The following is a 22,669-nucleotide window of genomic DNA, read 5'->3' as shown; positions in this document are numbered from 1 at the left end:
TGAAAGCCTCGCTCGTGTACATAGCTTTGCTTCTTATCCAGCACAAGTCGGCAACTGGCAAGACCTTTTTTTTCTCCTCATGTAAGTATAATCTCAGAGAGGAAAAACAAACCCCAAAGTGTAAAATGTTATGCTTTGGTTAGATGTGTGAAAGTTGAAAAGTAAATTATCAAGTATTACACTCTATTTAGATATGGAAAAACTTAGAAATTAGTAGTCCTCAAGATGGTACCTGCTAAGAGGAAAACACATACACGTATTCTACTAAATAAAGATCAAAACTCTCATGTTAGTGTTTGAAATAGTGAAATTATGGTTGGACGTGGAACAAAATGTTTATTTTAAGCTCAGTCGGTTTAGAGCTGGCTGAAATGTGATCAATCACGTAAGGAGATGTTGCTGTGTTTAGTTTCCAAAGTGGCAGAAACTTCAGTCTATGTTCTGAGCCATGTATTTGTAAGTTTCTCCTCCAAAGAACAGAAGAGCCCGTAATTAATAAAGACAAGTGTTCAGATTTATTTGGAAATTCACAGTTTCTAGTGGCACTACAGCTCCGTAGTTACAAACTGAAAGTCACCCTTCCCCAACCCTGGGTGCTGCATGCACATTGTGTAACTTTCCGCTCTCCCTCCAATCTCACCTGGACCTCTTTCCAACAAGTTTCTATACAATCAGGCCCTCCTGCTCTGAATGGCTAATTGTACAGATTGGAAGAAAAATTTAAATCATCTAAAACATACTGTTAACCTAAAAGCAGCAACTTAAACAAACAAAAAAGGCTTTAAATAGGTCACATCACAAACAATACCCCACCCGAGAGGTATCAGACAAGTTTAAAACAGTTATTACTAAAAGTGCTCAATAAGTTAAAACTTAAATCTTACGACACGAAATGGTCGATTCTCTCCATTTCGAGAAGAAACTTCCCACTTTCATTCATTACTGTAAAACACACACTGAGAAATCGTTTTATTCAAATACAGTCGCTGCCAATTATTTCTAAAGGAAACAAAAGACAAAGTGGAGACAGACACACTGACATCACAGGTATGCCTCTGCACGTTTGTAGCCAATACAAAGCAAACATCAGGACTAACGATCCCTTTAGACTTGACCAATTAGACAAGGCTTGACAAATTCACTCGCTGGATCCGGGCATAGGTACATAGGCAGTGATTTTACCTCGAGACCTGGACTCATTCAACGAAGCTCCAAAAGTTCTATTTGTAGAAACAGGAAAGAACTAGCTGAAAGTCCAGAGGATTAGTGCTTACTGTGAATGTTTAAGATGTAATGTAGCTAACGAAAACCCTTACAAGTGGTTAAATGTGCTTAAAAGGTGAATTCATAAAAAATCTATTTGCAAATACCAGTCATTTGTAAGAAAAAATCTTGTAGGCTCTTTTCTCATTGAGTTAGTAACTAGAGAAAAACGAGTGTGAGTAAGTTGAATGAAAATATCAGTATCTCTGCTTACCTAAAAGAACAGACGAGAATTCCAGCAAGTTTCTGTTTCAAGTGAGTTTGCTACAAGAAGTCTATTTGGCAAGTCTGCGGGACCTTTACACTGTCTGACCCACATTACGGAACTTCAGGTGCAGATCACCTTAAAGCCTTGTAGTGTTTGCAGCTTCAAAAAACTAACAAAGTTATAAAAGAAATCAAATGACAGAAAAAGTTCTCCCTCCTCTTCCAGTGGCATTATAAATAGACAAAAGGCACATAAATATGGGAAGGTGCAAGAAATAGGAACAAAGCTAAAGGAAGAGGTTTAGGCTTTCATTCCTATCCCACCCAAAGGAACTGGGCTTCCAAATTACGTTTGTCCCAGTAATTAATCTGTGAAAAAACATCTTTATAAAATGTCTACCATTGTCCTTGTAGGAAGTGATCAGCCTTGTAAAACTGCAGCTCATTAACCAAGATTGACACAATCCCACCTACGTTTGTAAAAAGGCAGAAACCATAATTTCTGAATACTTTTCCCATTAGTATTTTCTCCCTCCCCCAAACCCTTCGAATACCACAGACTGTTCTTCAAAGAACAACAACAAAAAGTCTCCAGTATGAAAAGTTCTGTTCATTTTAGATGTGTCCCGAGACCGCTGTGACACCAAATGTTCCCACGGTGATCTCTTTGTTTCCTTTGATTATGTCATGCAGGCTCGGTAATGATCCTGACTTAGTCTGTATTAGAGTTTTTATCAATTTTCCTTGGTCTTGGACTTTAGATCGCCTTCGTTTTAAAGCCCTCTTCTCAGTTTTTGTCTTTTGGGACTGTCCGTTGCACAGACTTGTGCAAGCTGAAATGCCACAGAAGTAAGACTCCTCTGACTGTGATGATGTTTCTGAGCTTCCTTCAGACGGAGGACCCTTGTACGAAGAGTGATAAACTTCTCCCATATTAGAAAAGTCTCTCTGGTTCACAAAGGGCTTCCTTCCTTTTAGGTCTCCATTGGCTATAGGGTGCAATGGATCTGCTGGCTTTATGGTTTCAATTTTTTCAGTTTTATACTTGCAGCGTTTCTTCTGCAACACAAATTTTAAAACAAGGCAGTTATGAGACCTCCAAGAGTTACCTCATCAAACCATGTAGAGAGCTGAGCTAATGCAGGAAACTGCCAACTCCTGGTGAAAAGTAAAACAGTTTATGTTCAAACATACCATTATGTTCTGGATAGATATTAACAGTATCTTCCCATTTTGTAAATGCTGCTCAATCGCAACTCCTTACTCAGCTTAGCTGCCACCTCTGAAAATAGATTTAGGGGGTGATAACTGACATCTGGGTACTTACTAAGCACCAGGTAGAATCCTAGTTGCTTTCATGTGTATCTGACTTACTGAGAAGTGTGTATTTATCCCTGGTTACCAAATGAGAAAACCAAGGTCCAGAGGTTTGGTTCCCCACCCAAGTTACAACACAGTAAGGGGCCAGGTTGGGACTGAACCCTGGGCTCTTTGGCTCTTAAAGTCCAAGTTCTTGCACCTAGAGATTATTACCTCTAATCAAACTGAGTACAACTTATTTTGAGAGGCAAAACGGAAAATGCAGACTTTATAACCAAAAAGCCCAAGTATATTTTGAGTTTTACCATTGACTTAATGGATCATTCAAAGACAACATAAACCCTCTGAATTTCGGTGTTCTCATTTCAACTCGGGGATAATACCATCTCCAGGCTGCTGTGAGCAATGCAGGAATGGCGCACGCACACACTGTGCCTAACACACACTGACAAATAAATAAGGACCACTAGCCAGGCATCAGCAAATCTTTTCTGTGAAGGGCCAGGCAGTAAATATTTTAGGCTTTACAGGTCACATACTGTATCTCTTGCATATTCTTTTTTATTTTACAACCCTTTAAGATGGCTCCGGGCTCAGACAGAACAGGCCACACAAGCCAGATACAGCCTGTAAGTCGTCGTTTGCTGACCTCTGTAACATTGACTTGTATCATTATTATGACTGGAAATATACAGTAAATTTAAGGACCACTTAAAGATAATCAAACCTTTCTACCCAGTTCTTTATCTACTATGTCATAACATACCAATACACTTAAAAAGAATCAAAATATTACCTTTTTTTCTGGAGAGAACTTGAGGGGTTCTACGATGTACAAATCATTTGGGTCTACTGTAAGTAACAGAAAATAAAAAGCAGACATATAGTATATCATGCTAAGATAAAAACCAAAAATATTATATATTGTCCCTTAGTGATTATTTTCCTAACCAATGAGTTTATAATTATACCACATCAAGCATATATTTATGCATTTTAAATTAGTGAAAAGCGACAAGATGGGAGATGGTACCATTTTTATCTTAGGTTTGATCAGCCTCCTTCAAGTAATTTCCTTAAGCTTCTAACAGACAGCTAGCCATCAGCCAACACAGTAAGGATCCCCCGCTCAGGGCCCAGCCCTACCCTTTACCTAATAAGAAGGTAACATCACCAGGTAAGCTAGTAACAAACCCACACATCATCTGAGTATTCCTCTAAAACACGAAGCCACGCTGTGTCACGAATGTGGGTTAATTATGTGCAACTAGTGGCGACCAGGCACAAAAGCCAGTTAAAGGAAGACACACACTAAAAAAGAAATTTAAGAAGTTTTTTCTAATTGTATTTTATTGTGATCAAAACTCTGAATGCCAAAATCTAAAAATAGCTTGAACATGCAATATAAATGACAAAGCAATAATGAATAAACACTTCTGGCAAGGTGAGTAAATTAGAAATATTTGCTTTAGGTTTCTAAGATTTCATTCCTTTAAGCACATTAAAGACAGCTGCATACCACTTCCACACTGACAAGATAAATGTCTTGACAAGAAAGACATTTGACTGACAAGATAAACGGAATTTCAGTCCTACTGAACCCATTAAAAGTAAACAATATGTGGTCTGACAGAACCAGAAATTTATAAGCTGTAAAATTCACTCTAAAACTTCATATACTGCAAATTTACTAATAACATGATTCAACCAATTATAATTTTTTACATTATGTCCTAGAAATCTGTTGAGAAAGTCATCAAGTATATCAAAATATCTAAACATTCCTCTAATTGCCATTTCTATCAGTTACTAATCTCACTCAAACTGATCTAAAAAAAAAAATGGCACTTTTAGAAATGGTTGTTAACTTGTTACTCAGACCACCCTCTCTACGTAAGCAACTAAATATGGATTTAACAAGTCAGGAAACAACAGATGGTGGCAAGGATGTGGAGAAAAGGGAACTTCTTACATCACTGGTGGGAATGCAAGCTGGTGCACCTACTCTGGAAACCAGTATGGAGGCTCCTCAAAAACTTGAAAACAGAGCTACCCTACAACCCAGCAATCACACTACTGGGTATTTACCCTAAAGATACAAATGTAGTGATCCAAAGGGGCATGTGCACCCGAATGTTTATATCAGTAATGTCCACAATAGCCAAACTATGGAAGGAGCCCAGATGTCCACCAACAGATGAATGCACAAAGAATGTGTGTGTGTGTGTGTGTGTGTGTGTACACACACACAATGGATTACTCAGCCATCAAAAAATGAAATCTTGGGGCGCCTGGGTGGCTCAGTGGGTTAGAGCCTCTGCCTTCGGCTCAGGTCATGGTCCCAGGGTCCTGGGATCGAGCCCCACATCGGGCTTTCTGCTTAGCAGGGAGCCTGCTTCCTCCTCTCTCTCTCTCTTTCTCTGTCTGCATCTCTGCCTACTTGTGATCTCTGTCAAATTAAGTAAATAAAGTCTTTTAAAAAAATTAAAAAAAAAAAAAAAAAGAAATCTTGCCATTTGCAACCATGTGGATGGAACTACAGGGTATTACGCTAAGCGAAGTAAGTCCATCAGAGAAAGACTATTATATGATCTCACTCATATGCAGAATTTAAGAAACAAAACAGAGACGCATAGGGAAGGGGGGTAAAAATAAAACAAGAAGAAGCCAGAGAGGGAGACAAACCATAAAAGACTCAATCATAGGAAACAAAATGAGGGTTGCTGGAGGGGTAGCGATGGGGGGGGATGGTATAACTGGGTGATGGGACTTTAAGGAGGGCACGTGACATAATGAGCAATGGGTATTATATAAGACTGATGAATCACCTCTACCTCTGAAACTAATAATACACTATATGTTAATTAATTAAAATTTTTTTAAAAATCACTAAAAAGCACTGAAGAGTAGCCAAGATTAAGTAGGTAATCTCTAGACCAAATCTGAAATAAAAGTAGGAAGCCAGACAGTGAAGTGGAACACAAAAGTCATTCTTGTCCTGACAGCATTTGCCAATGCATGAGTATGTAAATTTTAGCTCTGATGGTATCAAGAGAATGACTCAGAAATAAAATCTCCAGACGCACCCACAGTAGCAGTCTAATAAGACACCCTCACTCATCCCCCTGTAAGCTAGGACTCTAAAGAACTACCCTCAGAGAAAGAATTAACCCATGCAATGCTGGGACTTACAGTCCGAATTCCCATCATCTGGTGGTCCAACTAACCTCATGCCACTAACATAAAATATTCTTGAATACAAAGCAAACACAAATTTTCTCTGGCAGAAGGACCTACCTTCTAGCTCTCTAATTATCCCGACAAATTATTTTTCAAAGAGAAGGACCAACACACAAAGGTAACCAAGCCCAGAAAGACCAGAGGCATCTTGAGCAAGAGCCTACAGACAAAATTAATGAACAGATTCACAAAGACTTAAGATACTAGAATTATCAAAGATAAGATTATAAAGACAGGTATACTTACTATGTCTAAATAAAAAACCAGCTTGAAAATATCTGCAGGAAAAACAAACAAAAAAAAAAGGGACCTAGATGTTTAAAAAAATACTGAAGCAACTCCTAGAAATGGAAAAATGTAATAAATGACATTAAAAACTCGAAAGAATTTAATAGCAGACTACAGATAGCCAAGAATGTGTAGTCTGGAAAACAGTTCAGAAGAAATCACCCAAATATAACACAGAAAGGCAAAAAGAATGGAAATAAGTAGAGTTTAGGGAGCTAAAGTGAAAAGGATGGTAACATACTGAATTAAATGTGGATTCTAAAAGAGAATGAGGTAGAGGGAATGTTTTGGGGGGAAAATAATGGTTGTTAAGAATTTTCCAATCTTTTTTTTTTTTTTTTAAGATTTTATTTATTTATTTGACAGAGAGAGATCACAAGTAGACAGAGAGGCAGCAGAGAGAGAGAGGGAAGCAGGCTTCTTGCTGAGCAGAGAGCCCGATGCGGGACTCGATCCCAGGACCCTGAGATCATGACCTGAGCCGAAGGCAGCGGCTTAACCCACTGAGCCACCCAGGCGCCCAGAATTTTCCAATCTTGACAAAAGATACCAACTGAGAGACTCAAAGAACCCAACAAATTTAAACAGGAATAAAGAAAAAAAGATCATGTTTCGGTATGAAGGGAAGCAACGGCAAATGGAAATTCTCAGAAAGCAGACCTGAAGAATTAAGAATCGGTATACATGTGGATAAATGTAAATGAACGTTAAGTGTGAAAAATAATCATAGTATTCCTTGTTGAATTACAACTAAGAAAAAAATAGAATTTAAATACACAAAAGAGTAGCATGTGAGTCAAGTTGGGGATAAAAGATCTTGGTACTGTCCAAGAAGAGGAAAAAAGTACTGATTAACTACAGATTTTGAGAAGTATTTGTAAATTCTAAAGTATGAGAAAATGTCAAAAATAATGCACAACTTCTAATAATAGAAAAAGCATCTCTTCTCAGCTCTAACAAAAAAATCTCTTTGGAAAAGGGAGGAAAAATAAAATGTTAATAGGTAAAAGTGAGTATCTTTACACTAATAAATTTTAACATTGAGATGACATGGAAAAATTCATGGAAATTTTTAATTTAAAGTGACAAAAAAATCAAGTTCCTATAACAAAAACTCCTCTTACAAGGACAATTCTGGACCTATGTGAATAAAAATTCAAAAAATAAATAATTATTATCTTTAACTCTTTCTGAGAACTAAAAATAAGAGAGCAGTGCCCATCTGATTTTATACACCTTACACACCCAAACCCAACAGTGTGAGAAATAAAAAACTACATGCCAGCCTTATTCATGAACAGGTAGCAAAATCCCCAGAGTATCAAACAGAATTATGTGAAAATAATAATATGAACACAACACACACACATAAATATCATGACCAACTTGTATTTATTATGTAATAAAAATGTGACTCTAGAAAACTGATTAGTATAATTCATTTTAGTAACAGATCTGAAATGATCATCTTAAAAGAAGCTAAAAAAGTATCTGGTAAGATTAAACAGATTCACAGGGAAGAAGAATTATTAGCAAACTGAGAGGAACTTCCTTAGATAATGGGCATCTACAGAACATCTATTACAAATAATAATACTTAACACTAAGAGTTTTCCTTTAAGAATGGGAATAAGACAAAGGTCCCCATCAGCTACTTCTATTCAACACTGCTAAAATGCTAGCCACAACAGCTAGGGAAACAAAGGAAATAAAATCTGTTAAGGATGAAAGGAAGAAACAAAGTTGTCTTTAGTCTCAAAAAGTGTGCCTGTATTCATGGAAGCTGCCATTCTGTCCTAACAACAAGTTAAAAGCTAAACAAACTGAAAAATCAACTCTTCATATATCTTCGGAAAAGTGAGGTCACACGACAAACGACGGTCCCAAAACTCAGAGACAGGCAGATACACAGAAACCTCTGTGGGAACCAGTGCCCATGTAGGAAAACTTGAACTACATTAATTGATATATTGATGGATGCTCAGTGTGGATAAATCCTTAAGTTAGAAAGTCCAAAGAGGATACCCGTCAGAGTGGAGCTTCTACACTTCTGTGAGTTTTACCTCCAGAAGCTCTTTGAAATATTGCAGAGTATTCTGTTCTTAACAAGGACTGACTTTAGGAGAACTATTTTAGTAGAGCTGAACCTGCCAGTGTTTTATCAGAGCCTGACCTGCCTAAGGGAAAGGGGAAACCCGAGAAGCACTAATGAAGTGAACAGTCCAGGGACAAAGACCCACCAAAAGATTCAGACCTAATAATAGAGGAGTCCAGAACGTTTCTTCTACCACCACACCTCACCACCACATTATGAAAGGTCTGTTTACCACAGTTCCTTTTACCAAGTACATCATGTCCCACCTTTCAAAAAAAAAAAATAAAAATCACAAGGCATTTCTTAAGCAAAGAACAGAGTTCGAAGAGAATAAACAAGCATGAGAACCAGAGTTAGATGACAAGAATGGTGGAATTATCAGACCAGGAATTTTTTAAAATTATGACTAAAATGCTAAGGGCTTTAATGTAAAAAAGTAGACAACATGCAAGAATAGATGGATAATGTAGGCAGAAAAGTTCTAATGAAGGATAAAAAAGAAGCACTAGAGCAAACACAGTAACAAAAATGAAGAATGCCGGGACGCCTGGGTGGCTCAGTTGGTTAAGCAGCTGCCTTCGGCTCAGGTCATGATCCCAGCGTCCTGGGATCGAGTCCCACATCGGGCTCCTTGCTTGGCAGGGAGCCTGCTTCTCCCTCTGCCTCTGCCTGCCACTCTGTCTGCCTGTGCTCGCTCTCGCTTCTCTCTCTATGACAAATAAATAAATAAAATCTTAAAAAAAAAAAATAAATAAAAGTTAAAAAAAAAAAAAATGAAGAATGCCTTTGATGAGACCACTGGTAGACTAGACACAGTTGAGCAAGAAACACTGAGCTTTATGACATGACAATGGAACTTCTAAAATTAAAGAGAAAAGGGAAAAAAGAAAAAACCACAGAACAGAATATCCAAAAAAGTGCAGGTCAACTGTAAAATGTATAATATATGAGTAATGAGAATACCAGAAGGAAAGAATGAGAGAAAGGAACAAAAGAAATATTTCAAGTAATAATGAATGAGAATTTCCCCAAATTAATGTCAGACACCAAACCATAGAACTAGGAAGCTCAGACAACACAAAACAGGATAAATGCCGAAAATACTACACCTAGGCATATCATATACGAACTCCAAAAAGTTCAAAGATACAGAGAAACTCTGAAAAAGAAGAAAAACACACCTTACCTAAAGAAAAAGACAAGTTATATCTGACTTCTCAGAAATCATGCAACAGGAGGGTGGAGTGAAATATTTAAACTATTGAGAGAAAAAAACACACTAATCTAGAATTCTATATCCTACAAAAATTATCCTTCTTGGACAAGCAAAAAATTGAGGGAAATTATGTCAGGAAACCTTGCAAGAAATGTTAAAAAGTGGTTTTTTTGAAAACTGGAAAAAGACACAGGTCTGAAACTAAAATCTACATAAAGGAATATATATATATGTGTGTGTGTGTATACACACACACACACACATACATACACATACATATATATGCTTATGTGCAAGTGAATGACAGCAATGATACAAGGAATGGATGGGAGAAATTAGCAGTATTTTGACAAAAGAAAAAAAGAAAAAGAAGTATCTTGTTATTACAAAATAGTTGTACTACCCATGAAGGGGTACAGTGTTATCTGAAAGTGGATTTGGATTAGTTGTAAATGTATATTGCAAAGTCCAGGGCAACCACAAGAGAAAGTGAAAGAAGAATACATGCTATGAAAGGAGAAAATATGGAATTATATACAATGCTGAACTTGAAGTACAAAAGGCAGAAAAAAGTATGAAAGATGAAAATGGAACAAAGATAACTAACAATAACAAACAGTAAATATTAATCGAACTGTATCAATAATCGCTTTAAATATTAATGGTCTAAATACACCATTTCAAGGATTTTAAGACTAGAACAAAACACGTGACTCAACTGTATGTTATTTACAAGAAACTGGCTTTAATGTTTAAAAAAATTTATACAGTTATATAGTATAATGATTCAACAGTTCTATACATTAGTCCCTCAGTGCTCATCATGATAAGTGTACTTTTTTTTTTTTTTTTTTGGAGGATCGGAGGTTTATTTAACACCGGAGGGCTCAGACAACGTTGTTCTCCAAAGGTCTGAGTCCCGAGCACAAGCAGGGAGGGGAATTTATACCCTTCTGCTTCTGCATACCTGGTACTTTTGGCGCGTGGGAAACAGGATAGGAAGGAAGAACCTGGAAGGGCTTTGAGACAGGGACTGGAATTCCCTTGCTGGTTTGGTGAGCCATCTTAGAGTACAGTTTTTCCCTATCAATAGATGGAAAGAGGTATCTGGTTCCATTTGTATTTTTTGGTTACTGTAAGGCTGAAAATGGTAAGTGTACTCTTAATCCCCTCTACCTATTTCACTCACTCATCCCCCAACCATCTCCCCTCTTGCAACCATCAGTTCATTCGGTATATCTAAGAGTCTCTTTGTTTTTCCTGTTTCTTAAATTCCACATATGAGTGAAATCATTTTTTTTTTCATATGAGTGAAATCATAACAGCATTTGTCTTTCTCTGATTTATTTCACTTAGCATTATACTTTCTAGCTCCATTCATGTTGTTACAAATGACAAGATCTCATTCTTAAGACCGAGTAATGTTCCATTGTGTATGTGTATATATATATACACCACATCTAATCCATTCATCTATGGGTGGACAGTTCCATAACTAGACAACTGTAAATAATGCTGCAATAAACAAAGAGGTGCATAGATCTTTTCGAATTAGTGTTTTCATTTTCTTTTCTTTCTTTTTTTTTTTTTTTTTAAGATTTTTATTTATTTATTTATTTGACAAACAGAGATCACAAGCAGGCAGAGAGGCAGGCAGAGAGAGAAGAGTTGGGAAGCAGGCTCCCTGACGAGCAGAGAGCCCAATGAGGGGCTCGACCCCAGGACCCCGGGATCATGACCCGAGCCGAAGGCAGAGGCTTTAACCCACTGAGCCACCGAGGCACCCCTGGTGTTTTCATTTTCTTTGGGTAAACAACCAGTAATGGAATTACTGGATCATCTAGTAATTCTATTTTTAATTTTTTTGAGGAAACTCCATACTGTTTTCCCCAATGGTTATACCAGTTTGCATTCCTGCCATCAGGCATGAGGTTCCTTTTTCTTCATATCTTCACTAACACTTATTGTTTCTTACGTTTTTGATTTTAGCCATTCTGAGGTGGTTATCTCATTATGGTTTTGATTTGCATTTCCCTGATGATTAGTGATATTAAGCATGTTTTCGTGTGTCTGTTGGTTATCTGTATGTCTTCTCTGGAAAAATATCTATTCAGGGCCTCTGCCCACTTTTAATTGGATTATTTGGGGATTTCTTTGGTGTTGAGTTGTGTAAGTTCTTTATATATTTTGGATATTAATCCCTTATCCGATATATCATTTGCAAGTATCTTCTCACACTCAGTAGGCTGCCTTGTCATTTTGTTGATGGTTTCCATTACTATACAGAAGCTTTTTATTTTGGCATAGTCTCAATAGTTTTATTTTGCTTTTGTTTCCCTTGCCTAAGGAGACATATATAGAAAAACGTTTCTATGGTCAAAGTCAAAGAAATTACTGCCTATGTTTTCTTCTAGGAGCTTTACAGTTTCAGATCTCACATTCAGATCTTTAAACCATTTTCAGGGTTTTTTTGTGTATGATGTAAGAAAGCAGTCCAGTTTCATTCTTTTGCCAGTAGTTTTCTGGGTTTCCCAGCACCATCTGTTGAAAAGACTGTGTCTTTCCCACTGTATATTCCTGCCTCCTTTGTCATATATTAACTGATCATACAGGCATGGGTTTATTTCTTAGCTCTCTACTCTGTTCCACTTATCTATTTTTGTGCTAGTACCATATTGTTTTGATTACTATGGCTTCATAGTATATCTTGAAATCTGGGATTGTGATATCTTAGGCTTTGTTCTTTCTCGATTGCTTTGGCTATTTGGGATCTTTTGGTTCCATGCAAATTTTAGTATTATTTGTTCCAGTTTTGTGGAAAATGTTGATATTTTGATTAGGACTGCATTAAATCTATAGAATGCTTTGGGTAGTATGGACATTTTAACAATATTGGTTCTTCCAACCCATGAGCAGGGACCATCTCTCCATTTGTGTCACCTTTGATTTCTTTTATTAGTGTTTTATAGTTTTTAGAATACAGGTCTTGCACCTCCTTGGTTAGGTTTATCCCAGGTATTTTATTATTTTTGGTACACTGTAAATGGGATTATTTTCACAAGAAACACACTTTAAATATAGATACAGACGAAAAGTACAGGATAAAGAAAGATATGCTAACACAAATCAAAAGAAAACAGGATTCGGTATATTAATTTCAGACAGAGCAGATTTCAGAACAATGAAGTTATCGGGGATAAAGAGGACCATTTCATAATGATAAGAGGTCAATACTCCAAGAAGACTTACAATCTTACATTAAGGATAACAATCCTTAATGCACATGTGCCTCACAACAGCGTGTCAAAATATGTGAGGCAAAAACTAACAATACTGCAAGAAGGAAGGAACACATGAATCCATTACATGGCTGGACGCTTATGATGCCCCTCTATCAGAAATGGACAGATCCAGAAAGCAATCAGTAAGCACAGAGTTAACCTCAACAGCACCAAAATCTATTGTATTTTTACATACCATCAGTAAACACACAAATACACACATGCATGCCCATGATACAATTTACAACAGCATCAAAAAATATTCTAGGAATGAAGCTCCCAGAAGTTAGACCCTATTGGAGTAAAAAGGGATATGCTATATCCTTCCCAAATTGATATGCAATCTATGTAATCTCAATCAAATTTTGTTTGCAATGAAACATTTAATAGAGGATCCAAATCTATATGGAACGATAAAGAGCCAACAATGGCCAAGAAACCTGAAACACTTGAAAATTCATATAAAATTATACACTGGAATTCCTACCTAACACCAAACATAAAATAAATAAATAAATAAATAAATTCCAGGTAGATTAAAGACCTAACAATAAAAACTGAAGTAAATATTTAAAAGAAATTATAAGAGAATATCATCCTAGGGCAAAAAATTCTGTTTCAACAGGACATAAAAAGCTAACCATAATGGGGGAAAATGTATACATTTGATTACACTAACATTAAGAGGAGCTTCTCTTATTTAAAAAAAACTCCATATAAAACACAAGTTTCAAAGCAAAATAAGATATCTGCAACATACTTATCAATGACTAGAATCAAAATCTTAAAAATAATTATATACCACTACAAAAGATATAAACAACCCAAAAGAAGACCAGGCGAAACCGTAAAATTGCCCAAGAAAGTCAAATAACTAAAAGGCATAAATAAAGATGTTCAACTTCATTAGTAATCAGATAAATGCAAATCACAACTTCACTGAGGTTAATGAACTTCACTGAGGCTAATGAACACTTTAAAACCTAAGAATCCTAAGTGTTTGTTGGCAAGAATGCAGAATAATGGAAATGCCCACAGCACTGGTGGAAGCACAAACTGTTTTACGGCCACTCTGGAAAAGCCTGCCCTGATGACTGGCAGAGCAGCATTCTCTATAATCCAGCAGTATTACACCTAGGTAGTATTCCTAGAGAAATTCATACAACTATGTTCCAGTATACAAATGCATGTTTACAGCAGCGTTAACTGTAATAGCCCCAAGCTAAGCAATAGTAGAATGGATAAATTCACTGTGAATTAGCTGCTGAAATAGTATACAATATTGAAATGGGATGCAATCATGTATATGAATCTCCCAAAAGAACGCTGAAGACAAAAATGTTTACATGTGGTATGATTCAATTTATCAAAAGCTCAAAATCAGGCAAAACTTATATTACACTGTGAGGAATCCAAACACTGATGGTAAAACTATTAAGAAAATCAAGCGTATGATTATTTCAAAATTCAAGACAGCTATTTCTGGGAGAAGCAATACCAATAATGCCCATCTTGTTCTACTCCTTGATCTGAATGTTAGCTACACAGGCATTCACTTTATAATTACTTTGCAAGTGTACATTCTAGTTTATGCACATTTTTGTTTTTTGTTTCCCTTATATTTCACAGTAAAAATGTGTTACAAAAAATCAAAACAATTTTGGTCCACCTGGTTTGTCAACAAAAGTGAGAGTTGCAAATCAAAGTATAAATCTGATGAAGAGAGAGAAGGATACTAAGAGAATAAGACTTAAAATGAATTAATGTTAAGTTAAAACATGGATATAAGCCCCATTATTATCTTAAATACTTAGCAGGCAAGAGGTTATGTAATTTGTCAATTTTGTATTAATCCATATCAACTTTGTACAAAATCCTAGGATATATAATAATAAGACATGGAGCATTACAACCAAGCCACAGAAAAATGACTGTAAGAGACTAATATGAACAACTGTACTCCAAAAAATTGGAAACCTAGAAGAAATGCATAAATTCCTAGCAACACACATCAAGAATAAATCATGAAGAAAGAGAAAATATCAACAGACCAATAACAAGTAAGGAGACTGAATCAATAATCAAAACCTTCCAACAAAGAAAAGCCCCCAACTAGATAGTTCCATTAAAGAATTCTACCAAGCATTTAAAGAAGAACTAACACCAATTCTTGAAATTCTTCCAAAAATCCAGAGGGGGAACACTTCCAAACTCATTCTATATAACCAGAATTACCCTGATACCAAAGCCAGACAAAGGCACTACAGAAAAACTACAGACCAATATCCCTAATGAATACTGATACAAAAATCTTCAATGAAATATAAGCAAAGGAAATTGGATAGCACATTAAAAGGATATTACATAAATGGAGATTTATTTCTAGAATAACAAGAATGATTCAACATATGAACATCAATCAATGTAATACACATTAGAAGAGTGAAGGACAGGGGTGCCTGAGTGGCTCAGTGGGTTAAGCCTCTGCCTTCATCTCAGGTCATGATCTCAAGGTCCTGAGATCGAGCCCCGCATGGGGCTCTCTCCTCTGCAGGAAGCCTGCTTCCCCCCACCCCTGCCTGCCTCTCTGCCTAACTTGTGATCTCTCTCTCTCTGTCAAATAAATAAATGAAATCTTTAAAAAAATAAAAAATAAAAGAATGAAGGACAGAAGCCATGTACATGATCATCCCAACTGATGTAGAAAAAGCACATGAGAGGATTCAACACCTTTCACGATAACAATACTCAATAAATTAAGAACAAAAGGAAACCTCAACATATTAAAGGCCATTTATGAAAAAGCCTATAGCTGACATAATAATGATGAAAGACTGAAAGCTTTTCCTCTAAGATCAGGAACAAGACAAGGATGCCAGCTCTCTTCTATTCAACTTAGTCCTGGAAGTCCTAGCCAGAGCAATTAGGCAAGAAAGGAAATAAAAGGCATCCAAATCGGACAAAAGGGGGGGTTGCCTGGGTGGCTCAGTCAGTTAAGCCTTGTACTCTTGATTTTGGCTCAGGTCATGATCTCAGCGTTGTTGGGCTCTGGGCTAGGCGTGGAGCTGCTTGGGATTCTCTCTCCCTCTCCCCACCCACCCCACATTGGACAAAAGGAAGTAAAATAATCTCTGTTCAGAGATGACATGATCTCATACATAGAAAATCCTAAGAATTGCATTAAAAAACTGCTGATGGATTCAGCAAAGTTGCAGGACACAAAATCAAAGCACAAAAAAACCGGCTGCACTCCTATACTTTTTAACACTGAACAATCCAAAAAGGAAATTAAGAAAACAATTCCATTTACAATAGTATCAAAAAGAATAAAATACTTAGGGATATGCCTAAGAAAGTATAAGGAAAAACTACAAAATATTGACAGAAAAAATTAAAGAATATACAAACAAATTTAAAACAGAAGACACAGGGGTACCTGGGTGGCTCAGTCATTAAGCAACTGCCTTCAGTTCAGGTCACTATCCCAGGGTCCTGGGATCGAGCCCCACATCAGGCTCCCCACTCAGTGGGAAGTCTGCTTCTCCCTCTCCCTTTCCCCCTCCCCCTGCTTGTGTTCCCTCTCTTGCTGTGTCTCCCTCTGTCAAATAAATAAATAAAATCTTTAAAAAAATAAAAATAAAAAAGACGACACAAATGAGAAAACATCTCATGTTCATGAGTGGAACATTTAATATTATTAAGATGTCCATACTGTCAAATGATAATACAGATTCAGCACAATCCCTATCAAAATTCCAACAATATTTTTTTGCTGAAGTAGAAAAAAAAAATCCTAAAATTTTCATCACTTCTCAAACGACCTCAAATAGGCCAAACTATTTTAAAAAAAAATAAAGTTTAAGGATTCATACTTCCTGATTTCAGAACATGTCACAAAGCTAGTCATCAAAACAGTGCTGTACTGGGATACCTGGGTAGCACAAGTACTACCTACGTCTGGTAAACAGACCACAGAACTCTTGGTTTCCGCTCAGTGTCATGAGATCAAACCTGGTGTCCGGCTCTACGCTCAGCATGGAGTCTGCTTAAGACTCTCTCTCCCTATTCCTTTATCCCTCCCTGCCACTATCTCTCTCTCTCTCTTAAATAAATTAATCTTAAAAACAGAACAAAATAAAACAGTGTGGTACCGGAGTGCCAAGATGGCACAGTCGGTTAGTGTCCAGCTCTTGGTTTCAGCTCAGGTCGTTATCTTAGAGTTGTAAGATTGAGCCCCGTGTGCGGCTCTACACTGAGCACAAAGTCTGCTTGAGATTTTCTCTCTCTATCCTTCTGTCCCCCACCCCCACCATTTTCTGTCTCTCTCTCAAATAAACAAATCTTTAAACAAAATAAAACAAAACAAACAGTGTAATACTGGCATAAAGACTGGTAAACAGACCAAAATAATAAAGGACCCAGAAATAAACTCACACATACAGTCAAATAATCCTCAACAAAGGTAGTAAGACCAGCCAATGAGGAAAAACAGTTTCTTCAACAAATAGTCCTGGGAAAACTGGATACTGACATGTAAAAGAATGAAGTTAAACCCTATTTTCCACAATATACATAAGTTAACTTAAAATGGATTAAAGACCTACATATAAGATGTAAAACTGTAAAATTCCTACAAGAAAACATGAGGAAACTTCATGACATTGGAGAAATTAACAACAAAAAAATTAAAGAAAAAATCTTTTAAATTAATTTAAATAGGACATTTCTCCAAAGATGATTTACAAATGTCCCGAAGCACATGAAAAGATATGCAACATCACGACATCAAAAGACAGAGATCAAAACGGTGGCTACCCTGGGATGGGATGGACAGTGACTAAAAGAGCACAAGAAGTTGCTGGGATGCTGGATAATGTTCTCTCAGTCTGGGTGTGTTGGTCACACAGGTGTGTTCATTTGGTTTATGAAAATTCATCAAGCTTTACACATAACAATTACATTTTCTTTTCTTCTTTTTTTTTTTTTTTAAAGATTTTATTTATTCATTTGACAGAGAGAAATCACAAGTAGGCAGAGAGGCAGGCAGAGAGAGAGGAGGAAGCAGGCTCCCCGCTGAGCAGAAAGCCCGACGTGGGGCTCGAACCCAGGACCTGGGATCATGACCTGAGCCAAAGGCAGCGGCTTAACCCACTGAGCCACCCAGGCGCCCCACAATTACATTTTCTTAATACCTAACACTTAAATTAAAAATGTAAGTTATAAAAGAAAATCACCCAAAAGAACAAAAAAAGAAAGAAAAAAACAGGAAGGAAGAAGAGATTTACTAGTGTTAAGCAAACACACATATAATAAGGTTTTATCTGAGAACTTTGTGATCATAGTACATCAGCAATGCTCAGCAATGATTATTCAAACGATTTAATCAATTGAAACATGCTGCTGTTACTAAATCCTAAGGAAAGAGAAGCTAGTGATTATTAAGAAAGCAATCCTAATTGAAATATACAATTAACTTGGCTATTTTAATACTGCTATAAAGCTAAGTCTCTTAGGAAGTGCTAATTATGAAAGAACGGATATAGAAAAATAGCCACTCGGTACAAATTCATTCATTTAAATTTAAGTATTCATTGAGTGTTAGACAATGGAACGTTTTATAGACCTTAGCCTATAAAAAAGAGATAAACTAGGTTTTTTTTCCCCGGAAAGTGCCTCACAGTCCTCAACTAGAGACAAAAGGGGTCCTACCTGTACAAGAAGAGGAGGCAGATAAGCACAGGATGCTATGGGAGCACATTCAGGTTTTCCAAATCTGTTGAACTTTCTCAAACATCCCTTTCTAAAAAGAAATACTTCTAAACAGGAGCATGTGCAAACAAAGCTATCAGTGGCTAATTAAAGTAAGCCTCCCTTCCCCACCCTCTGGGCTTTTAGGAATAAAAACAGAAAGTGTGCAAGTGAGAAGGTGGCTTTGACGCAGCACAAACACAAAGGTTACTTATGCCCATTATTCTGCTGCAGATGGCTCTGAACACAACACTGACATTAAACTTATGCAGAAGTGAGCTAGATTCACGTTTATATATAAACATGGCACAAAAATCTACCTTCTTTGCCCGTTAACTGTAGAGACTTGGATCTGATGAGGGGGAATGAAGTTCTCCTTTTCAAATTCATATCATCATAAGATGAAAAACACCTAAAACATGAAGAAAATCAACACTGGGCAAATGAGTAAACTACATATAATTTACTCTGCAGCTGGGGCCTGATGGAAGCTACTGAGAACTGAACATGCCACGGAATACCAATCTCTAATGTAAAACTCAGTTACTGCTATTACATGTAAAAAAAATTAGGGATCATTCTCTAAAATGTGCTATATTAAAATACCTATTATCCTCTCCCTTTGAATTCCACATTCAAGGATCCTTCACAACCAAAATATTTCAATGGTTTATGCACTTCGTATTAATGTTTTCTTTATTCCAGTCTATAGAACCTTCCAGATACAGGACTATCTTGCTAATTCCAATGTTGTTTTAACACTGCATCATATGATATTATACTGCATGATATTAACAGATATCATATGGGGAAAAAAATTATCTCAGTATTCCCTTATTCAGTAAAATTTCTCAAAAATATAAAAAAACACATAGTAAAAAATGTGAAATAAAATGGTGACATTACCTTTTAGGGCTTGGATATTGATTACTTTTAGGAAGTTTCGAAATATAGTCTCCATCAAATTGAGAGGTGTTTCGACAACGCTGCATACAAAGCATTAGTCCCAAGACAACACAGAGAACCAAAGATATGACAAGATAGCTTTGTCGATCTGAAACCTGAGAGGAGAAAAAGGATTTAGTTATTATATATTTTATATATTATAGTAATATTAAATATTGTACTATTATATTTTGTTATTAGATTATTATTTAAAAATTTTATTAAGGAAAAATACCGTGGGATATAAAATTCAAAGAACAAATCATTTTAAACATTTTTTAATGTGTTTCAAAACCAAAAAATGCATGGCATGCTCTTAGAAAATGTACTACTGAGGTAATGTCTTACTTTGTCTTCTCCCCCCGCCCCCCACAAATCTTTAAACATTTTCAAACCTACGGAAAACTTTTAAAAATAGCAATGAATATATTCATGCCTTTCAACTATGTTCACCAATAGTTAATATTTTGCTACATTTGCTGTGTTTTTCCATCTGTACTATCTCCTACTTGGGGAGAAAAAAAAAAATCTTGCTCCTACCTAAACGCCCAGTTATTTAAGCAAAAAACATGGGGTCATCCTTAGTTCCCCATCCCACACATCCAATCTTTCATCAAGGCTTGTCCTTCTCTTAAATATTTCCTGAATTCAACAACTTCACAATGTTCTCCACTTCTAAAACCCTAGTCCAAATCAGTATCATCTCACCCAGGTTACTGTGACTACATCCTAACTGGTATCCTCCCCACTTCTGCTTTTGCTCTTCCCTAAGAGGCAATTCTCCAGAGCAACAAATAGCGAGTTTCTCAATGTATCCTCAATGAGATGACCCCCATCACTTCTTAATTCTTTCCAATGAGTTGCAATGATTAGAATAAAGTTCAAACTCTAAATTGTGTACAAAGGCCTCCATGAGCCCCACCATACCCTGAAGGTACTTCTTACCTTCCTTTCCCTCATTCTGCTCCAGCCAGGCCAACTAAACATATCACATTGTTTCCAATCGTGGGTCCTTTGCCCTAGTGTGGCTAGTAACAGGTTTGTTCTGACCCGAGGCCCCACGTTGAGCACTCAAGTTCTAATGCCACTGCCTCAGATAAGCCTTCCAAAACCACCGTAGCTAAAAGAGCAACCCTTACCACACCACTCCATACACACACATTTCATTCTGCATTCCACTGTCCCTCACGTATATTTACTGTAAGTATTCCCCCTTCCCCAGAAGAGAGGCTCTGCGCAGTGCCAAGGACACTCACTGCTGTACACTCCAAGGACTATACCGCTCACACCCACATACAATGGATGCTCAAGAAATACTTACTAAGTCGATAAAATTTTTGCTTTATTAAGCACCTCAATAAGCCTTTATAAACTGAAAATGACATATCAGCGGTTTGCAAAAGGCAAAAAAAGTTAGAACTGCTTTGTAACCATATTTTAGGTTAAGACCTAAACTACAAATGCCTTTTCCAAAAATTATCATAATTTGTGTATTTCCAAAACTTCAAAATGCCACATTCTGGTATTCTGAAGAAGCGCTCTATAAACTGACCATTTTGTTTGGCTGAAGTTCTTAGATAGCACATTCTTAACAAGCCGGCCTTTGTAACAACCTCTATATATGCAGTGTGTCTTACAAAACTAGCAATAACAATACCTCGCGTTTTAATTCTGCCACTGTTGTTGATAAGTTTGAAACAAGCTGTGTCATGTTGGTCAGCTGCGCCTGTAGTAACTGGATGGCTTCAGTTTGCCGCTGATCCTATGATAAAGGAAGAAGTATTATTTTTGTGTGTATGAAAGTTTTATCTGTACATTATATACACTGTATAACTTCCAGTAAAATTACTAAGTTCCTCAAGAAAAAAAAATATATTAATACAAGTTTTTAATGAATCAATATTGTAAAGTGTGACCAGAAATTAAAAAAAAAAAAAAAAAACAAAAAATGCTGAACCCTCCCTCTCCTTAGCCCTCCAAAAAACCATTTTGCTATTTATTGCTACCATTTGGATTACTGTGTAATAAAAAATTACTTTTCAAGTTAATATCAGCTCCATATACATAAACCAGCTGTATGCAAAATAATCACTTTGTCAAATACGTATTTTTTTTTTAAAGATTTTATTATTTATTTGACAGAGAGAGAGATCACAAGCAGGCAGAGAGGCAGGAAGAAAGCCCGATGCAGGGCTTGATCCCCAGACCCTGGCATCATGACCCGAGCCGAAGGCAGAGGCTTTAACTCACTGAGCCGCCCAGGCGCCCCTATCAAGTAAGTATTTTTAAGCCAAAGCAGTCAGCACAAAAACATGTTGAAAATTTTTTGAAAAATGTTTTTTTTTTTTATATGAAGCAGGCTCATCCCAAAAAATTTACAAGTTCTATTCTGTTGCACACTAGGACGGAACATAGGATGTCACATAGTCAAAACCCTACAACAGTTCATCTAGTCAATGCTAGAATATCATCAATGAAAATAAATTAATCAAAAACACCCATCTCTCTAGCTCTAGATTTTTAAAACTTTTATAATGAACAAACATGTTTTTATGTGAAATATTTGCATGCATACTTTAGGAAATTAGGCATCATATTCCTTATCAGGAACCCATATTAGGGAGACTATACTGAAAATTTCAACTTACTACTGAATTTGGGGAGGACGAGAAGAAGGCAGAATGTAAAGAAAATCTAAGACTCTATTTAGGATCATGTATGAAATAGTTATATAACCATTTATCACTCTAGACCTAAGTTTTCCAAATTTAGATTTATGTAAGTTTTAGGGGCGCCTGGGTGGCTCAGTTAAGCACCTGCCTTTGGCTCAGGTCATGATCCCAAAGTCCTGGGATCGAGACCCCCCATCAGGCTCCCCACTCAGTGGGAAGCCTGCTTCTTCCTCTCCTGCCTGCCACTCCCCTTGCTTGTGCTTTCTCTCAGTTAAATAAATAAAAACCTTAAAATAAATAAGTTAAGTTTTAAATCTCAACTGTGTGTGGCGGGGGGGGAGAGGGGGCCAGGGGTGGGTGGGTTGGGAGAGATGGATTCATAAAAATATAACAA

General features: G+C 36.7%; 1 protein-coding gene across 7 annotated transcripts in view; it reads right to left on the bottom strand.

The window, feature by feature from the left end:
* Positions 1-492: 492 nt before the first annotated feature.
* Positions 493-22,669, bottom strand: part of SUCO (SUN domain containing ossification factor) — a 97,218-nt gene continuing 75,041 nt past the window's right edge. For 5 of the 7 annotated variants that reach the window (XM_047704647.1, XM_047704646.1, XM_047704648.1 and 2 more), the window contains 5 exons: positions 21,261-21,365; positions 19,565-19,719; positions 18,979-19,070; positions 3,587-3,642; positions 493-2,529 (listed from right to left, as the gene is read on the bottom strand). In XM_047704647.1, coding sequence (XP_047560603.1) covers positions 2,086-2,529; positions 3,587-3,642; positions 18,979-19,070; positions 19,565-19,719; positions 21,261-21,365 — 852 coding nt within the window. In that variant the 3' untranslated portion in view covers positions 493-2,085. Of the gene's footprint in view, positions 2,530-3,586; positions 3,643-18,619; positions 18,711-18,978; positions 19,071-19,564; positions 19,720-21,260; positions 21,366-22,669 lie in introns of all 7 variants that reach the window. The other 2 variants (XR_007123014.1, XM_047704645.1) reach the window with 2 other exon arrangements.

Source organism: Lutra lutra, chromosome 15, assembly GCF_902655055.1.
Source record: "Lutra lutra chromosome 15, mLutLut1.2, whole genome shotgun sequence".
Lineage (NCBI taxonomy): Eukaryota > Metazoa > Chordata > Mammalia > Carnivora > Mustelidae > Lutra > Lutra lutra.
This window is presented reverse-complemented; position numbering and strand designations above follow the sequence as displayed.